Source organism: Carassius auratus, chromosome 5 (assembly GCF_003368295.1).
Source record: "Carassius auratus strain Wakin chromosome 5, ASM336829v1, whole genome shotgun sequence".
NCBI classification, from domain to species: Eukaryota; Metazoa; Chordata; class Actinopteri; order Cypriniformes; family Cyprinidae; genus Carassius; species Carassius auratus.
The window spans coordinates 14,541,336-14,566,227 of NC_039247.1; the positions used below are offsets into that span (position 1 = coordinate 14,541,336).

Below are 24,892 nucleotides of genomic sequence, written 5' to 3' on the forward strand. Positions count from 1 at the left end.
TGAAGGAACGAGGACACTGAAGACTGAAATAGATGTAAATAGTTTTTACTATAATTTTGATCAAATAAATGCAGCCTTGTAGAGCCTAGGAGACTTATTTTAAAAACATTAAAAATCTTCCTGACCACAAGCTTTTGAATGGTCATATACACAATTCAAAGAGACTAAAATTACTGGGGTGGACACTGGACACTTATAAAATGTCTTTAAAAAAATCAAAATACTGCTATGTATTTCCTTAACATTAAACATAAGACATTAAATGGAATACAATTCAGAGCAGCTCAATTTTCAATATTTTGAGTTTCTTTAGTCCAAAGCAGACTTCGATGACAATCACACAGACATGCATTCGCTGCAAGTGCTATATTTTTATGATCTTTTTACATTTTTTATAAACACTGTTGAATTGTCAGCCCTAATCATTTTACCACATTTTGGAGGTATGACCACTGAGTTTACTGAACTGAAATGTAAATAAATGAGATGTTGCACACCTTTCCCTGCCCACCCTGTGGTTCCACAGGCCTCTGCATTGGTGGGGTCTGTGCAGCACCCGATTGGCTGATCGACTCAGAACGGGACTGGATATTGGTGTCAGAAACTGTAGTGCAGATTTTGGGAGAGCCCTGTCTGTTCAGTTTACTGCGCTCCTCAACCTGAGAAACCAAACATAAGAGTTTATATTCTGACAGTTCGATTCAGAGCGCTACTGTCCTGCGCAGGCTGCCAGTGTACCTCTCTAGCCCAGGCTGGTTTGTTGTTCTCTAGGTTCTTGCTGTAGTGGTACATCTGTGGTTTCTTGTCTTGTTGCTGCTGCTGCTGCAGTGAGACGAGGTATGCGTGCTCCTGCTGCAGCTGTCTCTGAAGTCTCTCGGACTGTCTCTGCTCCTCCAGCTGTTTACGCTTGTATTCCTACATACACCAATAAACAATTAATACCAGATTAACTAGCTAAATTTGATTACTGGAATTGCAGGCATGAAAAAAAATGAAGAACAATTAACATATAACACTAACAGCACACGGTCACATGCGTAAATCACCGCACAGACGAACATAAATGTAAAACATATGCCCCGTCACAATATGCAAATTAAGTAAATGTCATAATTTGGAATTAAATAAATATGAATTAATGAATAATTACACACAGAGCTGTACAATTCTTTCCTCAAAGATTTAGAGCAACTGAACCATCTGAAAAAACAGACACAGTGTATTGAGTACATAGTGAGAGAATTATGGTGTTTGATTACTTTGGTGCATTTTGAGATTTAGTCATTATCCCCAATTAAACTGTACATTTAAAATGAAAGCAATCCAAACACTGACTAAAACACACACACAGGGGTTTGACACACAAGTTTGATGAGTCTCACTTTGTCTCTGCTTTAGAACAGGGCTCTATATCAAGTTTTTACTTCTTCCAGGACCCAAAACCCTCTCAGATCTCAGACGGTTAAACATGTTGTGTTTTAAAATAATAAAAATAAACTACCTTTCAAAAGGTTGGGGTCAGTAGGTTTATATACTTTAAGCAAAAATGCATTCAACTGATCAAACATTAAATATATATATATATATATATATATATATATATATTAAATAGTGTTTTTTGAACTTTCTATTCATCAAAAATAATTTAAGTGGGAATAAAAAAGTTTCTTGAGCAGGAAATCAACATATTAGAATGATTTCTAAAGGATCATAAGACAACGAAGACTGGAGGAATGACAGCATTTTTACATATATTCAAATAGAAAACGGTTTAATTTGTAATAATATTGAGAATATAACTGCTTTTACTGTATTTTTAATCAAATAAATATAGTTGATGAGGATAAGAGGCTTTCAAATAAATTATATATTTTTAATCTGTAGTACATGTTCAGTACCATATTAAATGTCCTTATATACTTGATTCGAATGCTTTCATTGCAAAGTCATTTTTTCATTTATCCAACATATTTAAATAATCATTTACAAAGTACAAGATCATACATTTGTATATAACATTTGATGTTTACTTGCTGTTTTATTTTAATTTGGGAGGGTCAATGAAACATTAAGCTCTACTAGGACTTCTTAACTTTAGCGAACTTTGCCTTAATACTGTATTTTTCTTTAATGCATATTTTCATACATTTTAATTTGTGAGTAAACAATAATTGAAGACCCCTGCTCCAAAACAAATTTCCAAATTTCCCACTCTGATACCAGGAGTCGTCTGATCATTAAAGCACAAGCTTGGGGTCCTGTAACATGAGACGCATCAAAACTGACTGAGGACTGACACGACCAGGACAAAGAAACGGAGGGAAGAGAAAGAAAGAAAGAAAGAAAGAAAGAGAGAGAAAGGTGTGTGTTACCATTAGCAATGCCTGCTCCTGCAGTAATTGCTGCTGCAGTATCTCTAACTGCCGCTGCTCTTCCTCCAACTTATGTCTTATAAACTCCTATAGAGAGAGGGATGAAGACAGACAGAGAGAGAGAGAGAGAGAGAGAGAGAGAGATGGGGAGCAGTGGAGGAGGAGGAAGAGATGGATCAGAATAGACTCAAAAGGATGGACTAAAAAGATATTCGAGGGAGTGGACAGATACACAAGTCTGTGAAGCCTCTGAAGAAAGAGGTAGACATTTTAAAGAGGTGTTTCTGATTTATTTATTTTTTAAATGGATGAATACACTTTGATGGAGTGAAGAGATTTATTCCATGCGTTTCATTCACCTACTGGACGCCACACCACTTTATAATCTTAAAATGGCGATCAGCGAGCGTTTACAAGCTGTTCCTCTCACGCAGAGGGATGTGTTGCGTATGCAGTTGTTTTAAGGAGGACGACTGAAGGAAGTGTGATGTGAGGCATGTACATGTGAGGTCGTTTTGAAGAGTGTGTCCTGTGGCACACTGTGCACTAATTCATTCGGATTGGTCTTTTGTGTTTCTGTCAGTATGAATTGTATTGAATGTAGGGCTGCACACGGCTCACCCACACACACACACAGAGAGTTTGAGAGCCTGCTGCCATGGCAACCACTCCACAGACATTCCAGGGCCAGAGCTGTGCTGAGTGGAACACCCACGCTCTGCTGTGATTGGCTGGCTGGCTGCAGCTCTGAGGCTGTGATTGGTTACCTGCTCTCTCTCTGCCAGCCTCCTGTCCTCCTCTCGCCTCATGTCATCGAGTCTACGGTGAGGAGCTTTATCCTGTTGCTGCCGCACCATCTCTCTCTCCTTCCTCTGTTGCTGTGTGCGTGAGTGAGTGAGAGAGAGAGAGAGAGAGAGAGAGAGAGAGAGAGTCACTTTAACACATTTGGCTGAAATAATGAGAGCTTTCCTGTTGCTAAAAAAATCATTGAGTGCTTTTGAGAGGGGAAATTAAGGGGGCGAGAACGAGTAACATTGCCAGAAAAAAAGAGAGAAATGAGAGAGCGAAAGTGACTAATACACTGGGCACCGTTACGGTGAGAGAGAGGGCGAGTGTAGTGATTTTGGTGAGTCAGTGCACTGCGGCGCTGTATTCAGTAGGTTAGTGGCTAGATGGTGCTGTGTGCTGGTGTCAACTCTGGACAATAAACCTAAATTATAACATTCCCAACACAGAAGCTATTTTCTTTTATAGTATAATAATTCTTAAACATCTTAAAGCCTGAGACCACTGGTGAAAATGCTTTTTTTTATACAAATGTTTTCATTATAAATGATACTATTACAACAGTTAACTCATGTTTGAGTAAAACCTGATGATCATGTTCTTCAAACATGATTTGAGAAGGTCCAAAGATCTTATGCTTCAATGGAAGATCATCTGAACATCTGTACAGAGTCACATGATCAATGACACAAACATACTTATTTGATCAGTGAGCTATAAATACCACAGAAAAGTCCCATCATTATTCATTACTGTTGAAAAGTTTGAAGTCGTGTTATGCTGAGCAATGCAAAATTGTGCTGCTTAATTTTTTGATTAATTTAAGGATTCTTCTCTATGAAAGTAAAAAAAAAACCTGCAATATAATAAAAGTATTATAAACAATATAATATTATACATTATTAAAAGTATTAATTTCTTTAAGAAAAAAAAAAAAATCTTACAGACATCAAACCTTTTAACTCAAAATATTTATTTAAGCTTGAAATATTTATTTGTTTTATTTTTCTCAATATTTTCAATGTGGTCTCAGATTTTGTACCCTACTATATAGAGTTATTTTTGCTGTTTTCTATAGCCCCCGGCAAACATGTCTTAAACCCACATGGACTTGATTTAATTAGCTTAGCTGTAAGGGGCCTGACTTTGAGAATCTCTCTTATAGTATTAAAGCGGACATGAATATAATGGCTTTCGATGCTCAGTCCATAACAAATACACACACTCCTGTGTGCTGTGGCCTTTTCATCACCATGTCTCACTCAGGTAATGCAGTGCTAATCAGCCATCGTGTCCTTTCATTCATTCAGTAACTCAATGACATTGACTGCACAAAATAATTCAATTAAAAGTTTGACTTCGTACATTATAAAGAGTTCTCGCTCATTTACTTGGTTCACCTCTCTCAAATCCACATGTACGTCACGAAATTCCACAAATACTTCCTTGTGTTCAGTCTAATGAAGAGAGCCCAGTTGGAGATAAGAGAAAAATGTTCAGCACTTCAAACAAACGGCTGGAAAACTTCTGCCTCTGAAGTATGCGTTTTCTTTAAAACGTCATAGAATATTTTAGGACAGGTGATAAAATCTGAAGTACCTGTATGATTAAATCACCAAACAATGAAAACTGTCTTTATTTACTCATCCTCATGTCATTCTGTACCACTTTTTTTACATTTTAAAGTCATAAGATAGCTTTGAATGATGAATAGATCAGGATTTAAGTCATTTTGGAGTTTGACAGTCTTTGTCACGTTTTAATTTTCTTCATAATGAAATAGTTGACTAAGTTATTCTTCAAAAATTCACATTTGCACTCCACGAAGGAAAGGAAGTGAAGAGTTTGGAGCAGCATAATTTCTGGTGAACTACCACAATAAGCTTTACAAAAAAATATATTTGGCAAGTATGTTTATACTGACACCTTTCATGATTGGCACTCTGCCCTTGTCATTTCCTGTGAGAAAAGATCACGTTCAGTTATATCAGTGTGCACGTGTAATCATGTGTACCTCCTCTAAGCGACGCCTCTGTTCTTTCTGCTCCTCTATCCGTTTCTGTCGGTCATGCAGCAGCTGGCGTTTGTGCTCCTCGGGGTCTCTGCGCTGAGCGGCGAGCTGTGCCTGCTGTCTCTTTAAGGCCTCTGAGCGCTCCTTATTCTCCTGCTGCAGCCGCAGGAAATCCCTCCGCAACGTCGACTCACCAGGAACATTCAAAATAGAGCTTCAGATAGACATAAACAGAAACAGAGAAGAGTTAGCAGTTATAAACATAGTTAAGAGAAGAGGTTGGGCATTGAAGACAAAGTTCTGTGGTTTTCAAGGAGGACTGTACAGTACGTTCATTTCTCTCTGTTACATCAGTGTCATGTACGCATGTGCAAATGAGTAAAAGGCTTGATCCTTGTTGAATGATATTGTAAAGCTTTAACGAAGCATTACGAGGAACCATCTATGCAGATAAAACAAATCCATTAAGGGTGATGGTGTAACTTCTGCCCCAAAGCATCAAACACAATTACAAAAATAACAATTGTTTCCAAACAACATCTGTTAAGGTTTGACGAATAGGAAAGTCCCGCCTCAAACAGACAAAAGCTTATTATCATTCTTGACTCGATCAGAAATGTACAGACAAGTCCAATTCCAGTGTCAAATCTTTTCTCCCAAGTTATTTTTGTAATCAAAAGATAATTTAATTCAAGTAAAGTGTCATGTAAGTTATGTACAATTTAATTATGTTAATTATGTTCAAGTAACTTCTCAAACCAGAGTTATAAACTAGTTTAGGTCAAGTCTCAAGTCAGTTATTTACTAGTAATTTCAAGTCTCAAGTCACTAGTTAAAGTCTCTTGCCAGTTATCAACCAGTTTAATTAATCTTAAGTCAGTTATCTACTAGTTTAAGTCAAGACAGTTATCTGTTAGTTTAAGTCATCTTAAATCAGTTATCTACTAGTTTAAGTTATCTTAAGTCTGTTATCTACTAGTTTAAGTCAAGACAGTTATCTATTAGTTTAAGTCATCTTAATTCAGTTATCTACTAGTTTAAGTCAAGACAGTTATCTGTTCAAGTCATCTTAATTCAGTTATCTACTAGTTTAAGTCATCTTAAGTCAGTTATCTACTAGTTTAAGTCAAGACAGTTATCTGTTAAAGTCATCTAAATTCAGTTATCTACTAGTTTAAGTAATCTTAAGTCAGTTATCTACTAGTTTAAGTCATCTTAATTCAGTTATCTACTAGTTTAAGTTATCTTAAGTCCGTTATCTACTAGTTTAAGTCAAGACAGTTATCTGTTAAAGTCATCTTAATTCAGTTATCTACTAGTTTAAGTAATCTTAAGTCAGTTATCTACTAGTTTAAGTCATCTTAAGTCAGTTATCTACTAGTTTAAGTCAAGACAGTTATCTGTTAAAGTCATCTTAATTAAGTTATCTACTAGTTTAAGTAATCTTAGGTCAGTTATCTACTAGTTTAAGTCATCTTAATTCAGTTATCTACTAGTTTAAGTTATCTTAAGTCCGTTATCTACTAGTTTAAGTCAAGACAGTTATCTGTTAAAGTCATCTTAATTCAGTTATCTACTAGTTTAAGTAATCTTAAGTCAGTTATCTACTAGTTTAAGTCATCTTAATTCAGTTATCTACTAGTTTAAGTTATCTTAAGTCCGTTATCTACTAGTTTAAGTCAAGACAGTTATCTGTTAAAGTCATCTTAATTCAGTTATCTACTAGTTTAAGTCATCTTAAGTCAGTTATCTACTAGTTTAAGTCAAGACAGTTATCTACTAGTTTAAGTCCTCTTAAGTCAGTTATCTGCTGGTTTAAGTCAAGTCAGTTATCTGTTAGCTAGAGTGAAGATTCAAGCAAAATTACCAATTTGAATAAAATCAAGAAGGACAATTACCAGTCTAGGTTAAGTATCAGGTCAGTTAACCAGTAGTTGCAAATCAGTAATCTACTAGTATATTCAGCTCTAAAAGCGGTCGCTCACCGGACGAGAAGCGAAGCGTCGGGCCACGTCTTTAAAATTTGAACACATCGTTTTCTATGAGTGTATGCACACTGGTGGCGCAATTCACCATCTGTCCGCGGCGCTCAGCCAAGTCGTGTTGTACTTCCTGTATGAATTGTTCTAGACGCAGCATGGCACAGCGGTGCGCTTCTCGTCTGTTGTGCGCCCGCATTAATACTGTACCTAACAGGTACATTTTCTAATACGTTTTCAAAATAATATAAGTTTATTATCTAGTAGACAAGTTGACCCTAAAGTTAAGCTACTGTTAAGTTTCCATCTCTAGTCTCTGTAAATTACACTGGGATAGGAGAGTGTGTTTAAACATCATAAAATTTAGACACATCACACCACTAATTGACACAAAATCTCAATAACTTTGCAATTCAAATCTTCCCACAGAGAGAGCTTCTGCAGTGTTGTGTAGTGCTATGTACGGTTGTTTAAACACAGATGCTGCGCTGTTTACCTGGATTCTCTCTCATCTCCTCTGTTCTCATCCTCTTCATCACTACCACTGTACTCGTACTCGGTCTCCTCTGAGAGGAATCAAGACAAAATGAGAAAGAGAGAGACAGAGACATGGAGAAGAGGGCAGGAAAATAATGAGAAAGGCTTTAGACATTAATATAATATGGCTACACACAGTTTATGCAGACTGCAGCATCTTAAGAGTCTAAATCATCTGCACTCTTCTTTAACTAGTACTGTCTGAGCTCTAATAATAATGCTGAAGGCCGCTGGCAGGACGCTTTCGATTTTTAGCTGTTCCTCATTCTTCATATTCAGAAATAGACATGATTCAAACCCAGCTGTGCTATCTGATTACACTACTGACCACAGATTTAATGAATTGCTCCAAGCTATGTGAGCTATGTGCAAGCACCACTATTGTGGTCTAAGTCAAAGATGAGCTCTGATTGGACAGGAGTTTTTGAGACCTCACTGCACGAAGACAAGTAAACAAACTTTATTAATCATTCTGTTCCAGCACATAACTCCAGTGAGTAAATGGATGGATACACAATAAACTATAGTCCCAGAGGAGGCAGTGCATCTATCCTTACTCTGAAAACAAAACTAATTCAAATACAGAATTAATTATTGAAGACTTGAATGAGGAAATGTGGAAGGAAAAGATCCTGTCTAGGGATTCGGAGACTAATGAAGCTCTGTTGTTCTTGTATTTTGTCTACGCACAACACACATGCACATACCCTTTTCACCCCGTTTCTTGCGCGTGCGGTCGATGTGATCTTTCAGCTGGATGCGGACTTGTCTCTCAGTGGGCTGGTCTCTGATGAACGAGTGCTTCAGTAGCTGCTCTGTGGATGGACGACTCGGATATGACTTCACAAGACAGCCCTCGATGAAGTCAATAAACTTCTTAGACCTGAAAGACACAGTAAACCATGCAAGAAATGTACGTATTAGCTGGAAAATAAATTCAAGACAAAAACCTGATTCTAGACTGATATTGTAGAGGGCGAGAGGGATTGCCCTAAAGGCCTCAGGCCAGCGCAAAAGCTTTTCAGGCCAGTTGCTGATACGGCTGCTTGATCTATCATCGACATTGATCTGCATTGACACTACATCACTCGTTGACAAAGTACATTTCTTTTTATGCCATGTTAACACAGGGTTCTTTGTTTAGACTGAAATTCTTGTTGCTGTAAATTCTACTGATTTCTGCTTATTTCTAGGGCACTTATCATAAAAGTAAAGTCAGCTGGTGAACACAGATGAGATGCTGTTGAAAAAGGGCTAATCATTCTTGAATGCTTCAGTTAGAAGAAACTGAAAATGACTAACAAATCAGCAATATTTCATACTGTAGAGTACACAACAGTTAAATACTTATATTATTACAGTAAATTGCTAAATATTCTTTAAGTAAAATAAAGTAACTTGTTAAAACACATTTAATAAAAAAATGATTGCACCATTTGTGTTCGGGGATTGTAAGATTTTTTGTTTTTGAAAGAAGTCTCTTATGCTCATGCACACTAATAATGTAAAATATGATGATTTTATTTAAGAAATCTTGTTATTATCAATGTTAAAATCATTTTTTGATGAATTCATTGATAAATAGAAGGTTCAAAACAACAGCATTTATTTGAAATATTTTGTAACATTATAACGGTCTCTTAATTTAATGCATTCCATGCTAAATAAAAGTATCAATTTCTTTAAAAAAAATAAGCAGTGAAGAAGAGATTTCTTCCTGTCATATTAATAATATATTGCAAATATACTGCTTAACCAAAAAAATAATATATCCTACTTGATGAGACAGCTTAACTTTTCATTACACATTTTGAAAAAAAAAAAAAAATCAAAATCAAACAAAAACAGACACACACAAAAAGTCAGAAGAAATGGATGTTTTAAACAGGAAGCAGAATATCTTATTCAACATTACTAACAAGACACAACCCAGTAAACTGAAACATGACTGCCTTTTAAAGCCCAGCCTAACATATGCTCCATTTCTACTTCTTATAGCCAGCTGTTCAAGGGCAGGGCTCAGACCAGAAGGACTAAAATAACTCCAGCCCGAAAACTAAATCACAGCATGCCAATATATGACAACTACAACCAACCAACCGAAAACAAAAACAAAACAAAAAACTGAAGAAATGAAGGTAGAAAGAGAAAGCATCTTTCACCATATGGAAGCACTCAATATGTGTGAAACTCCTGTCTGAAAAACATTATTAAACAAGGAAACCCCATACTGTATGAGAAGAGAAGCTATATGGATTGCAGTGATCATAAGTATGCAGTGCGTGTATAGATACTGTAGCCAAGGAGAAAAAGGGAGGGAAGGAGGAAGGAAAATATAGCTTGATCTTAAAATAACAGCTGAGACAGTGTGTCCTCACCATTTCTTGGACTTCAGTTTAGGAGGAGGGTTCCGTGGGATAAGGAACAAAGCTCGCATGGGATGCATGTCACACAACGCTGAGGGAAAGAGCACAGCAATCAAACACGCTGATAAAAGACTCTTTCACCCGTGCGCCCAATTATCAGACTAACTGACTCAAGAGGTGATCACAATTCAGAAGCGCAAGTAGAACAGTGACTGGGTCGCTGCTACACTCTGTCCGTGTGAGCGAGAGAGAAAAGATGACTAAGTGTTGTGCTGCACAGATCCACATCCACCTCTGAGCTTCTTTTTCGGGAATGTGAAATATATAAAAAAAAAAAAAAATGTTGTTTAAACTTGATTTACATCTGGGTAATATACTAGGCACTGATTTTTTATTTAATTACTTTTTTATTGTTATTGCTTTTGTTTAACTGGCATAACAGGGAAGAGGGAGGTTTGGTATTATTATTTGTTCGCTTGGTTTGTAAAATGCCTAAAGTAATTTACTTTTTTGTTAAAAAGATTTTTTTTTTAAATCACCAAGGATGAAAATTCTAATGATAACAATAATAACAATTTAATAATTATAACACAGGGTAACAATATCGTTGGAATCATTTTCAGAACAATTTTTTCCAGCCAATGAGTGAGAAAACACTGATAGCCAATCAGAAGCCACCCGACTTTAAAGAGCTCAAGTATCTGACAACTGTGCACTTACAAGAAACAGAATTTGTACCTCATAAACCATGTACGTGCTTTGCAAGGAGGAGTTGGAAGAGTTACTGATGTAAATGTAGTTCTTGGTGAAAAAGGATCTTTATTTCTGGCTACTTCTAACTGGATTGGCCGAGCAGTGTTCAAAAACCTCTCACTGCTTACAGTATCACTAGGTTTACATTTCAGACTAAATTATGTGAACACTGTGATACAAGCAGTAATGGTGGTAGGGCAAACTCATATATATATATATATATATATATATATATATATATATATATATATATATATATATATATATTTAACTTTTTTTATTATTAATTTAAAAGCAGGAGTTGTAATGGTGCCTTAAATAATGTAGCACGTACGAGGGACTGATATAAAATATATACATTAAGAATATTTTTTTGTTCAGAATAAGGCCTGGATCCATACTGTAATGCGAGGCTGCATCAGGTAAACACTCATACTTACGAGGTGCTCCTTCAGCCATCTCTATAGCGGTGATTCCCAGAGACCAGATATCACTCTGTTGGAGAACAACAACAACAACAACAAAAACAAAAACAAAGATTCATTCCAAGACATATGATATAGACATATATAGTACAACTGATCTGCCATAAAAATAGATTAATAAACACACAAACACTCACTCACAGTCAACAGAAGAATTGCAATTTTGTAAAAAAAAAAAAAAAAGAGCCAGTTAAAAAAAGAAGAAAATGATAAACATTGACAATAATAATTGTATTGATTGTTTTATAGTAACATCATGCATCTCATGAGCTTAAAAGTGAAAAACAAAAAAATGTTTCCACTAAATAATAATACAGATGAACCATTTCCTCTTCTGCAAGCATTTACAGACAATGCTCATTCAAACCAAACAGAGAGAAAGTGTTGTATTGAGTATCACTTCACTAAATAAGGACCAAGCTAAATGTCATGTACTGTATAACAGGCTGACAGGTTTTTATGGTCTACTTTAAATCTCAAAAAAGCTGGTGATTGAACTTTCTATTATTGGCATTTATCAAAACAAATAAAAAAGTTGGGAGTATTTAAATGTGGGTAAACATGGCTTTATAATGTTAAAATGATATCATTAAACCTTCTCATTTTATTATCAATAATCACAAAAGTCCTGTCCATGTAGTGTTAGTTCTGGTATCAGAATCTGACAAAAGGGCTTTATGTGATCTCAACATAGCAGCCCCCGTGAGAGGATGTGGAGATTTCTTGACCACTGACCTGATAAACATGTCAACATGTTTAATAAACATTATATTAAAACTGAAAATGCTTAGCGGCCCACACACACAGGTGTACACAACCGTTCAAGAGTTCGGACTGTTTTCAGAAGAATCTCAAACTTTTGAACAGTGGTGTACATCAACAGTCAGAAGCTCACTGTACCCTGTAATCATAGGTGGAGTCGGGATTCTCATCACAGGCAATGACTTCTGGGGCCATCCAGTATGGAGTTCCTATGAAAGTGTTTCTTCTGCCGACTGTACGATCCAACTGTGCGCTCACCCCAAAGTCCACTACAGAGAGAGTGAGAAAGGAGAAAGCATTCAGGGTCTGTAATATAACAAGACACTTTGTGATTACAAACATTTGTGAAACCTGTTGCGCAGCCAAAATGTTTATATATTCATCTATGCGGATTCCTTCCCTCTCACACACACAGACACACTCTTCCACTTCCGCCACACTCTCCCTCAGGTTGTGGTGCGTGGAGATATTTTTGTCACGGTGTCAGGACTATATTAATGAGCTTTGGTGCTTTGCTCTAGTTGTCAAAATATGATGTTCTCTAATCAGACAGGATATAGGCTAGACAACACACACATTCAACTATCACAGCATCAGACAGCCCTGAACCAAAAACTTATTTAATGAGAGAGTTTGTTTTTCACTCACCAAGTTTAACCTCTGCGTTCTCTGTAAGCAGTACATTCTGTCCCTTGATGTCTCTGTGGATGACTTTATGAGCATGAAGGTGAGACAGACCCTGAGAAGCAGAGAGACCTTGTTCACTGGCTGTGCAGCATTACATGGAATTGCATGAATCTAAAAGATTAACTTAAGTTAGGCTCCAGTTAAGTGTCATGGACCAGGCATGTAATGTAGATTTGTAACATGAATAAAAAAAAAGGAAGTGCATGGATCATTCCATTTATAATAAACATTGCAATATTCCATAAAAAAAATAAGGATTGTAAATTTTGATTTCATGTCAACTTCATGAGTCTCACTCGCAGTATTTCTCTGCAGATGTAAGCAATCCAGTCTTCTTTCAGAGAGCTGCCCTTTGTGTTCTTCACCAGGTCTGTAACTGAGCCGGCGCCACAAAACTCCATCACCAACTAAACAAAAACACAAAATTGACATGTATGAAACGGCAACCTGATAAAGGCTATTTTTTCAAAATTAACAAGGTCCATGACCTCAATTTTTTTTAAAATGTTTTGTGCTAAACCATTTCGATTAATGACAGACTGTAGTGTGTCTTGATGCTGCACTTTTTAGCAGGTCAGAAAGGTTATGGTGGTGATCAGGTTTAAGGAAGCACAGACCCAGAGCTGGTCGTCGTGTCCGGGTGGACTTTTCTTCACAAAGGCTCCGTAGTAGGTGGCGATGTTCCTATGGTGACTGTACTTCTTCAGCATGTTAATCTCAGCTTTAATTTCCTCCTCCTCTTCCTCAGTCACATCCATGACCTTTATGGCTGCCAGCTGACCCGTCTTAACATGACGACCCTGAAACAAAAAATATTTCAATAGTAAGTAGCATAGAAATTAATACAATTTGTTACTACACCATAATCAGCGTACTACAGTATATGGCATACTTAATTTAAGCAAATATGAAGTGGCGAGGCATAGAAGTACTGTATGAAGAGTTAGTCTCAAGTTTGAGGTCAGTACATTTTTTAAAGAAATGAAAACTTTTTGGGAACACTTTAGAATAAGGTTCCAATAATTTGTATTAATAATTTATTTGATTTGGGATTTCTATAAAAAAAAAAAATAGATTTTTTTAAATGTATATTTTACATAATTCAAATTTGACAAATAAATTTGCAGAAATAATAGAAAAACACCTTTTTATTTATAATTTGTCAAAATTACTAAATTAACTAAATTAGTTTGAGAATCATATTGTGAAATATTCCGCATTGTTAGTGAATCGTTACATACGACTCAGATGAAAATATTTATATAAATGCTTTCTTTGACTGAACGAATTACATTAACAGTTTAACAGTATATTAACCATCCAAAAATTCTGTAGTAAAAACGTAGCACAAGAAACATCACAGGCAGGCACACCGTATATACTGCTCTATAAACTACATATTTAAAACAACTCTAAATCTAAGCTGAATAAACTACCTCACTATCTTACTACTACCCATAAACTAATCATGTTCGTCTCACACCACATCCTTTATAACCTACAGTACACACACCAGTAAATAAACTACAGCATATAAATGACACATCATCCAAACAATACTGCCTGAAGTATAAATTACACCCTACACACTTTTTAAAGTGGCTCATGTTATACCTTGCAATAATTACAGAGGCCTGTAGGGTTAAAATCTCTACATGAGCCTATAAGTATAAAGACTTATTTCACACTACAGTCAAATTGTTTTCTGTGTGTATTTGTCTATGTTCAAATACCTTCCCCAGCTTTATATGCAGACTATAAGTCAAATGTAGACTGATTTAACAAAAGAAAAAAAAAAAGCTGTTTACTTGAGCCCCCTGACTAACTGAAAACAGTTTTATTGAACTAGTGTTTAACTGGAAATGATTTGAGTTTTAGGGAAATTTGTTTGAATGCCAGAATTATTTAGAATTTAAATAGGGAAATTTGCTTCCATTAGGTCTGTTCTCCATTTCTCTGTCAGCTTCCTCCCCTCGTCCAGGTGTCTTCATCTCAGTGGTGAGTACTGACAGCTCTGAGCCCTGCTGCAGTGATCTGAGTTACTACATGTGTTATTGCACCATGCTGAGAGTACAATGACATTCTCATGTATGCCCTCGCAAATGCTTTAAACCACTTCTGTCTAGAGCCCGACCAATATATCGTTATGCAGATATTATCAGCCGATATGGGTTTGTCACGATATATTGGTATCAGCCGATATGATTATTTTTTTATTTATTTTTTTACAGAACATATAATGCAGATAAAATGCTTGAAATGGTGTAATTACTTAGTTTGTCCAGCTGAGCATGCTCGTTTGCTACTGGCGACATAGGTGACATGCTTTAAAGCTTAAGTCCATAGAAAACCACTGAAACTTTTAATGGCCATAACTCTGTAACGGCGCGGCAAACCCGCACCAAATTCGGGGGATCCCTTCAGCTCAAGAAACCCTCTCGAATGCGTATTGAGTGTTCGTCTAGAGGCCCTTTTTCGTATGAGACCACCCCCGATATAGCCATTGGGGTTCGGGGGTTACAGGTGGTTAAATTTGTGATTGATCCGAGGGGCTACCTTCGCACAGAGGGTGGCTTTCAGGAGGGCTAATCAAGCTGAAGGGATCCCCCGAATTTGGTGGAGATCTCCCAGCGCGTTCGCGAGATAGTGACAACAGTCAACACTTTCACTTCAGTAAGGAGGTTTCTTGTTCAGGCAGCAGCATTCAAGCGTTGTCTTATTCGACCCTAAGTGCCCTGCGAAGTGGATTTCACATGAAATTCCGCCATGATTCCAGTTCAGAGAGAACGTATGCGTTACATTCAAAGTGCATTGAAGTGTGTGAGACGTGAATTTATATTACTATTATTTTATACTATTTATTTATAGCGGTAGGGGAGAGCGGGGCACAAAGTAACACTTTTTGACTTTCTCAGTTTGTGTAAATCCAAATGGGGTTTAAAATATGTTTTCTATCTGCAGTAATTTAGCACTTGACTAGTACAAATAAGTTGCTTTGTTTCATAATTACAGTGTATACATTTTTTTTTTACCCTCAAAAAATGTAAGTTAAATTTGACAACATGCCCTGTAGGTGTAGTACATTGAAACATCTGAAGGGCATTATGTAACATAACCATTTGACAGCTTAAAATCTTACCTGATTGGAAGAAAAATATATACAAGACAAATTAAAATATTTTGTTAATAAAATAATATATATATTTTTTTTGTCAAATAAAATAATGGCGTCATGAATTAAAAATAATCTGATTTTGGAGTTTGACAATGAACAAATTGTAACCATGCTTGGGATGGCGCACAAACGAGCAATTTTCTTTTCTAATAATAATAATTTCTAAACATTAAACATTGACTGTCAGTCTTTATTCACCTGTTTCTCGTTGTTTCTCATTAAAATGTAAGTAAATAGTGTAAATTACAATCACTAATGTCATATTATTGCACACTGTAATGCAGTGTTATAAATAATAAATAACAGATTGGAGATTAAAATAATAACAGATTTGTCTCATCACTAGTAAGTTTCGTCTGTGTGTGAAGACAGTAGCGCAAATCCATGAATCAATGTTCTGAAGTGAAAAACTCAAATAAACAGAATAACTGAACTGAATTAAAGTTAAATAACATTACATATCTCTGTCACATCATTATAAGTGTTTGATCACCACATTTGAGTGATCATTGCAAAAAATGTGTTTATGTATATATATTCTGTTTATGTATATACTGTATTCTATATATAGTACCAGTCAAATGTTTGGACATAGGAATGGAAAAGTGTCCAAACTTTTGACTGGTACTGTACTAATATACACAAAGAATATCAGCTGATATATCGGTTTTGCCCTTTTTTTACTTCCCAATATCCGTATCAGCCCCAAAAAACCCATATCGTCGGGCACTCTTTCTATCTATCATCCGTTACTCACGCGGCAGCAGCATCTCTAATCCATCTCCCAATGAACCCATCACTCTCGCTCTCAAACACAAACAGCACATAACTCGATTCTTCTAAGAGCACAAATGGGAGTTTTATGTATCACTCGAGGAGCCATCTATTATTGCTGAGTAACAATAGGATACCATTAACTGCAAACAAAACATCACTGCGCCTCTCCCTCCCGCCCTCCATCTCCGTCTCACCTTGTACACTTGTCCGTAGGTGCCGTTTCCCACCACCTCCACCAGCTCAAAGATTCCTGCCGGGTCCTGGAAAAGAGAAACTATTTTTAGAATGCTAAAATCATTCAATCATGCTAATCCCCCAAAATGAAGTTGATTTGGATTTGTTCCTCAATAGTTGTGTTTAATGCGAAAAACCAGAAACATTTGTTTAATATACAAATTAACTCCAAATATTAGATTTTGTTTATGCCAGAACAAAAAGTTTGTAAACACACCCTTTCGCAATAAGGTTTAGAATTATTTTTGAAACATAAATCATTTAAGCAAAGGAATTTAATTAATTTTTTCCAAATATTTATTTAAATGTATTAAAAGAACCGTTTAAGTTCCATTGGATAACCAGAATATTTAAGAGGAATCAGAAAAATTCAATCAAGTCAGGATGAAAGTATTGACAGATTCTTTCCTTATTGTTATGCACATCCAACTGAAAAGGATAAATGAAAAGAAAATCTAGGACGGTGATCTATCCATCGGAATATCAGATTTAAAGTCGAGCATGGAGTCAACTGAAAGAAAGGTGCCAGGTTTAGGTGATTTAATAAAAATAAAAAAGAACCTAGAATTTTTTTTTGAGATAAAATAAATAATTCAAAAGACAATTTATGCTAATATTAGGTATTTGCTCTGGGTTTTATCAGAACTTGTACTCTCTGTACTTACTAATTCTGTCACTCTCTGAGAAAAATTTGGAAATTCAAGATCTGAAGTGCACAATGATCAGGAAAGGATATATTTCATGTCTTCAATTAAGCTTATTTTGATTATTTTTCTCTCTTACACAACTGGCTCCCTGCTGGCTCAGGATGGCAATGACAGAACCATTACCTGCTCAGCCATTGAGAACAAGAGAAAGCGCCATGTTTTTACAAACTCCAGGGTTTAAAAAGGGAAGGTATGCAGTACTGTCGTGTATTAAGAACCATTATGAAACTCTCAAGCAGCTTTATGTACCTCTTACGTGCAGCTTTAGCTGGGGACCGCAGCCAAAAACAAGAATGAGTAGAGGGTTAAAAACAGCCAGCGCAGCACACACACACACACACACACACACACACACACACACAGTGATTCAATATGGCCTCGGTACAGCTCTGTGGGTGGACAAGGCTAACGTTCTTCCTAGCTCTCACACACACACACATCACATACACACCACGATCATCTCACTCTCATCTGCTTCCAATAACTGCAACCTTTTTTTCTCTCACTCTCTTCATCTCTCTTTTTTCGTCTTCCTCTCTTTCTCTCTCTCAAAGAGATCTGGAGCGGCGAGCTGTAAGTGAGCAACACGCTCTTATGTGAAACATCAGTAAGAGGCCAAATGGAAATGAGAACAAACACAAATTGGATTAAAAAAGCAACAAAGTTTATAAAAAATAACAATAACATATCCAACATATATTTTAGTGCCCTTATAATTTTCCAACGGAGTTTACAAAGATCATCAAACGAAATGAGTCTATTCTCTAGAGAGCATCTCTCTCAGAGAGAGAAAGCGGGAGAGAGAGAGATGACACAGCAGTGAATAGAACAAATGAGCTAACGAATAAAATGATAAACAGATAATAAAGCTCTCCCCTGGAGAATAAAGGAGGACAAATTGAGAAAGCAAAGACAGAGGGAAGGAACTTTGCTGAAAAGGTTCCCTCGTGCTTTAGACGGTGAAACGACTGAATTTATTATTAAAAATACAAGATAAATCTTATATGATTCAGTGTATGTTTGTGAAAGTGATGAGTGACAGGACTGAACATAATCTCACAGCCCAATGGAAAATATGAGCAAATTGGTTTACAAAACCCATTTGAATACAAACTGTAACTGCAAAACAGTGAAGTGACTGACATGTTTGGCAGGGTGAGCTCATATAAATCTGGTTCACTGATATATGTTTGTATGACAAGGTCATTGCGGTATCTTAAAGGAATACTCCACCCCAAAATTAAAGTTTTGCCATTTATCACTTACCCCCATGTGCTACGGTGATGCAGAGAGACACGGAGGATAAAATTTTTTTGACTAAAGTCATTATTTTTGTTTTATTCGCATACAAAAATAATTCTCGTCACTTCATAAAATCCAGATTGAACCACTGATGGCAGATGGACTATTCTGACGATGTCTTTCATACTTTTCTGGACCTTGAGACAGAGTGTAATTTACTTGGCAGTCTATGGGACAGTCACAAGCCTCCCGGTTTTCATCTAAAATTCCTTAAATTGTGTTTTCCGAACACAAACAAAGCTTTTACGGGTTTGGAACGACATGGGGTTAAGTGAGGTTCATTTTGGAGTGGAGTAACCATTTAATCATAATAAATTTGAAAGATCACTGATTTCAAAGCACAGGAATATATTTATATACATTATTATATTATTAACAAACATTGCACATAACATTACAATCAAGTCATTTATGATAAAAAAAAAAAAGCATCAAATATCATGACTTGTTTTTTTTTTTTGTGATTTTTTATTTATTTTTTTGGATTATGCAACTATTAGTTCTTTGTGGATGTGCAGCTAAGTTAACAAAACTAGACAACTTAGTATCTGCTACATAAATACCCTCCTGAACCCACATAAAGTTGTAAAATATTCAGACCAGCATGCATCTATATGACTAGGGACGAAGCCAATGCCCATCAGATCCAGTCTACGGTTATCAATATTTAAGTACTGCTATCAAGTTACATTATTAACCTGCAACCTCATGAATGCAGATAGTACCAATAAACATTAATAAATATTTGCTCCTTGCCAGTGTACAGCAAACCTCTAGCTTTATGCACTCGTGTACTTCAGCTGGTTTATTTGACAGCTTGTTTTATTTTGATCAGCCAATGACAAGCTTCTGATAAATTTGTCAGATTTTTCGAGTCGTGCATATTCATTAGTTGGTGTTTACCCAATAGCTTAGATCATTACTATTTAATATTTTGGTTTCTGTTATAATGTCATTAGCATTAATGTCTCATTTACATAAGCAACCCAACCATCAAACGGCTGCTGTTATGATTATGTAACCGACACATTTAAATATGAATTCACAAAATTCAGGCACTAAACAACTTCACCTGCTTCGATGCCAAGTCTAATGTTATTTAAAAGTGATCCTTACAAGAGGTGAAACGGAGATGACAACAGGTGAACTGGAGAGCAGGTTGTTCTCAAGTTCAAAATCAACAAAATGAAACTAGAAACCACTTCAGTCGTGTGCAATTCTAGCTTGAGGGCCACATGTAAGGCAGACCTTATGATCTAGTGTCTAAATGCCCCCCTAAATGTCCGTCTATGAGAGATTTATGTGGGTGTTCTATATGACAGCTATCAAACAATGAGCTCAAGTGAATCATCGTGCTCCAAAATCTGACACATCACACCCTGGAAAGCTGTGCCTAGGAACAACATATTACGGTCAGAGCTCGAACATATATGGCTTATCCACAACCCCACTAACACACTTAAGTGCTTACACTGTGAGTGTCAAAAGAGGGATGGATTGAGTCCTCTACTGTTCACTTCCAGTCCACAAGGCTCAAATCACTCTTTTTGGAATTATGCATACCTCTGTATTCATAAACAACCAAAACTAAAACTATTAAAAATGTTTTTGTTCATTGAAATACATCTGGAAAATAAATATTAATATTAGGATGAAAAACCAGCCTTGGCAACTAACTAAATGCCTGGAGAAGTCTGTCATACGTCACCAGAAGGAAAACGGTCATTTCACAGGAAGTCTGACTGATGATATTTTCAATTGAGGCTAAATGACCGTAAACTGCCTTAAGTTTGAAGTTTGAGTTGAACTACTAGAAATAAATAAAACTATATCTGAGATAAAACTAAAAGAGGAATACTTATTTTTGAACCTAAATAGCAATGTTTAAAAATAACAAATAAATAAATAAATTACTAAAAAATAAAACTAAAATCTTAATGAAAACTGTAAATATTAAAAGAATTATAACTCACAAATATCAAAACCGACATTTGGTGAATGTTCTGGATCTTTGTGAATGGCAGATAAATTACCTTTTCTATATGCAGGAATTCACCTAATTAGTGAGCGTCATTAGCCCTAGAACACTGGATTAGCCACCTGCTAACATCTAAGATTAAACTAGATGCCTAGATTAGCCTTCTGCTCGCACATTAACTACATGGGGCCTATTCTGGTATACAACATATGCTATCTATTCTGAGGCTTAAATGTATATTTAGACTAATTTTCAAAGGTTTTGAGTAAGATTTGTTTAAACTGAAACAATGTGACCGAAAAGATTAATATTTTTTTTTACGAAGATTTCTATTTGAAATAAATGCTGTTCTTTTTTAACCTTCTGTTCATCACAGAAAATGATCATCATTTCAACAAAAACATTTTAATTTGTAATCTTTTTTTGTATGGTGGTGTATTAGGTAAGAAATTGTTTTGCTAAAATATACTAAACTTTATTGGCAATTCTTTATTTAGACAGTAGTATACATGCACATACAGACTCATAAAACACATTTTAAAAATCATTAAAACACATGACAGCAGCAGGTAAGAAGGAATTCTTCTGTTTGATTGGTTTTGTACTAGGCTAGTTTCCTGCTAAAACATACTTTGGTAAAGGATTATCATCTTCTTGATATGCATGTAGTCTGGATTAATGTCAAGATGATAATCTGCCCACTTCTGCACAGTAACTGGGCAACAAATTTTCTCCCTTCCCAAAACTGACTCAATCGTTGCTGTGAAAATATCTGTTTTATCCATTTACCAAGACTTTCCAGCATCTGGCTAACAAGGAATGTTGAGCTTTTGTAAAATAAAAGCCATACAATCAGACAGTGCACTGAATCATTGTGTCACATTTGCACTGTATGTCAACAACACAAATAGAGTGATGGCCGAAACGGAAAGCTAGACTAATGTTTTGCAGGGTATTCCCCATACAACAAGAGAGCTATTCTAATATTACAAAGCGAGCTTATTCAGTGTCTGTCAACACTTATTTGCAAGGTAGGCCCTCCCAAACCACAACTGTCAGTGTGCAAGCGAGAGAGAAGCATATACTTACATACACACATACAAAAAAATGCATGAACACTCCAGGCCTGGATTATTAGATGACACAATGCAGGCCCAAAAGTCACCTGCTTGCAGAAAATAATCAATTGTGAGCTAGAAAACCTTTAATATTGTTATTAAAAGCTCGCTGATGTGTTCATATTGTCCCTCGTAGCCATAATGATGGCACTGATCATACTGCTATAGATTTGTTTGGTTGTGAAGGCCTGTGTCAAGTGCAGGCAGGTGAACACACACACACACACACTCACACACACACACACTCACCCGCAGGGCGGCCAGGTCGATGTCATCCAGACTCCGCGTAGGTGCGTTTTCTGACATTTTTACAAGATTTCTTAAGCGAATTCAAAATAGGTCCTCCGACAGAGCAGCTATGACTGCACTATTATTTGATCGCAATGTTTATTTCAAGGGACAGTTCAAAAAAACTTGTGAGGTTCCCGGAGAAACATTTGGCTCGTCCCCGCCACGACCAGTTTAAACGACAACAGCTGCTGTTTGTTTCTTCTTCACCGGGGAACAAAAGGTGCTTTAAGGCCAAGCGATCCGGTTCTTCTGGCGATTGTTAGACGGAGACGATGAAGAAATGCCTAGCAAGCATTAATCGACGGTAAAGGCGAGATTGAGCCTATAATCCTGAAGATTGCATGGCAACACTTACATGATCTTGAATCATATATGCCACACTGCGCTCCATCTCTACACTCATTTTGGCAGCACTGCGTAAGTTAAGCCAAGCCTACCTCAGTCAAAAACAGTAGAATAATATATACACGAGCCGTATAAATCACAAAATATGCAAATAAAGAGGCAGAACTTCGCGTTAAGTCAGAAGCCGAGCTCCTAAACAGCGGCGCTCGTGATATCCTCGTCAATCTGCCTCTGCCGTCATGTTACGGCACAACCCACGCACACGCCTTAAACAGGATTTCTGTGTTGATTTCGACCTCACTGCTCGGCTTCGTTAATGTCCACAGTCTTTTCACAGTCTCTACGATGTGTTTAGGATTGATATATGCAGTCCTGGTGTCAAAAACAAGAAGTGTTTACGTCTAATAATATTCCGCCCGCCTGGCAAACTTTTTCCCCCCTTGCGCCGTCAGCCAGCGGCGCCTCCCGGTTGTGCGCAAAACCTCCGCCGATGTGTTGGAGAGAAAGAAATAGAGGGGGAGAACGGAAAACCATAAACAGCCCCTCGTTTTCAGGCCGGACTCTTTATAGCAGTGACTGGTCACGATGCATACATAATATTTAAAATTATTCAGACATTCCCTAACGAGTCGCCTCGGGAATCAACTTTGTCCTTTTGCTGTAATGTTGTATGTTTTGATGTGTCAGATTGAACTTCTTCTCTGTCCTGTCTTGCTGTGATCCTGTTCGTACTTCTACTGTCTGTAGTCGGGCTGTGACGTCTGCCAGAAAACACAACACTCTGTTTTCCAGCCACTTTTTTTTTCTTCTTCCTCCCTCCCCTGCACTTCTCATTCCAGTCTTCCTGGAGTGTTGAAGTGCTACGGTGTTACAACAGGGACAAACTACCTGAACCAGCTAACGTTAGTTGCAATGGAGACAGCTGGTACCGGGGCAATGCCTTGCGGCACACAAGCACACATTTATTTTCTATAATTTTGGAGACTTCAAGTTGACTTTTATTGTTTTATAGTAAGTTGACCTCTTATTGTAAGCCTTTACCGTTCAAATGACCTAACCCTCAAACTTTAGCACTAATTTATTTAGACATAATTAAAGGGATATTTAAAATATGCAGGGCAGGGGGGCGTGAGACTGGAATTGAGAAATGCTGAATTATGGTACTGAATTGTCTTATTGTTTTTCTTTGAATTGACTTGGTTTCTATAAGTCTCCCGCTACATTCTGTTTCTGATTTGCCTTGTGTTCATATTTTTGTGTTGTTCGCTCTGTAGTGTGACCTTGAGTTTAAGAAAGGTGCTGTATAAATAATTTAAGGTTGCTGAGGACTGTAGTCCTCACAATGTTTGGTGGTATCATTTGGTGTGCACAATAAAGTATGCAAAACTTGAAGTCTGAGTTGACAGAGAAAGATGACAATCCGCTTCATGGTACCAACAAAGTCAGATTGGATTGGTTTGGTTTTGTCAACCCAAAACTAATCCTTTAAGTTTGTTCAGCTACCATACATGGTACAAGCCCCTGAAGTAAATTAATAAGAGTATGTTTATTCAAATGGAGGAAAAATTTATTGATTGCTCAGTGGTTTACAAACAACTGTGATTTGTCATTATAGTCATTATTCCAAAATACATCTCATACATCTAGAAAGGAAAAGAAAAACACACAAATCACTTATAAACCTTAGTCAGGGTCGCACCGTATTTAAATTTGAACAGGAATGAAAATAAGGCTGTGATGGTAGAATTAACAGTGTGTCAATGGATTGTCCTGTTTAACAACATGCAACCTCTTCAGCTGACAAAAAATGTCAATGATCTCGGACAGAGGTTTACAGAGTGGATGCTGTTCACATCACAGCATCGTTTTCATCTGAAGAAAATTAAATTTGGCATCTACCCTAGGTAAGGCCTATACCACACGTCCAAAAGTTGGGAAAACACAGTGTTAGACGATTCATTTAAGTATTAGTCAATGAGTTATGTTTGCTTTCTAAATAAAAGCAATCGTATGTACATGAAAAGTATAAAAATGTGCAAAAGCAGATATGTTAAAATGTCTGAAAAGGTATTGAGATTTAAAAAGAGCATAAAGTTCAAAATAGTTCATAAAGGTGATTGCTTGATGTGATTGGAATGTTACAGTATATGAATAATTGTGTCTCTGGTGGTCAAACCCCTAAAACATTGTCTTCAAGTGCAGGTGAAGTCATCTACAACATTCTACA

The 24,892-nt window shown here is 36.6% G+C and overlaps 1 protein-coding gene across 5 annotated transcripts in view; it reads right to left on the reverse strand.

Annotated features, from left to right (window-relative positions):
- LOC113077355 (misshapen-like kinase 1) overlaps window positions 1–23,524 on the reverse strand; it is a 36,523-nt gene extending 12,999 nt beyond the window's left edge. For 2 of the 5 annotated variants that reach the window (XM_026249780.1, XM_026249770.1), the window contains exons 1-15: window positions 22,279–23,523; window positions 16,885–16,950; window positions 13,356–13,538; window positions 13,035–13,145; window positions 12,700–12,790; window positions 12,190–12,320; window positions 11,245–11,299; window positions 10,064–10,142; window positions 8,393–8,568; window positions 7,645–7,714; window positions 5,173–5,383; window positions 3,140–3,250; window positions 2,373–2,459; window positions 739–915; window positions 498–659 (exon numbers count right to left, since the gene is read on the reverse strand). In XM_026249780.1, the coding sequence (XP_026105565.1) occupies window positions 498–659; window positions 739–915; window positions 2,373–2,459; window positions 3,140–3,250; window positions 5,173–5,383; window positions 7,645–7,714; window positions 8,393–8,568; window positions 10,064–10,142; window positions 11,245–11,299; window positions 12,190–12,320; window positions 12,700–12,790; window positions 13,035–13,145; window positions 13,356–13,538; window positions 16,885–16,950; window positions 22,279–22,335 (1,767 nt within the window). In that variant the 5' untranslated portion in view covers window positions 22,336–23,523. Of the gene's footprint in view, window positions 1–497; window positions 660–738; window positions 916–2,372; window positions 2,460–3,139; window positions 3,251–5,172; window positions 5,384–7,644; window positions 7,715–8,392; window positions 8,569–10,063; window positions 10,143–11,244; window positions 11,300–12,189; window positions 12,321–12,699; window positions 12,791–13,034; window positions 13,146–13,355; window positions 13,539–16,884; window positions 16,951–22,278 lie in introns of all 5 variants that reach the window. The other 3 variants (XM_026249765.1, XM_026249775.1, XM_026249785.1) reach the window with 3 other exon arrangements.
- Window positions 23,525–24,892: the final 1,368 nt, after the last annotated feature.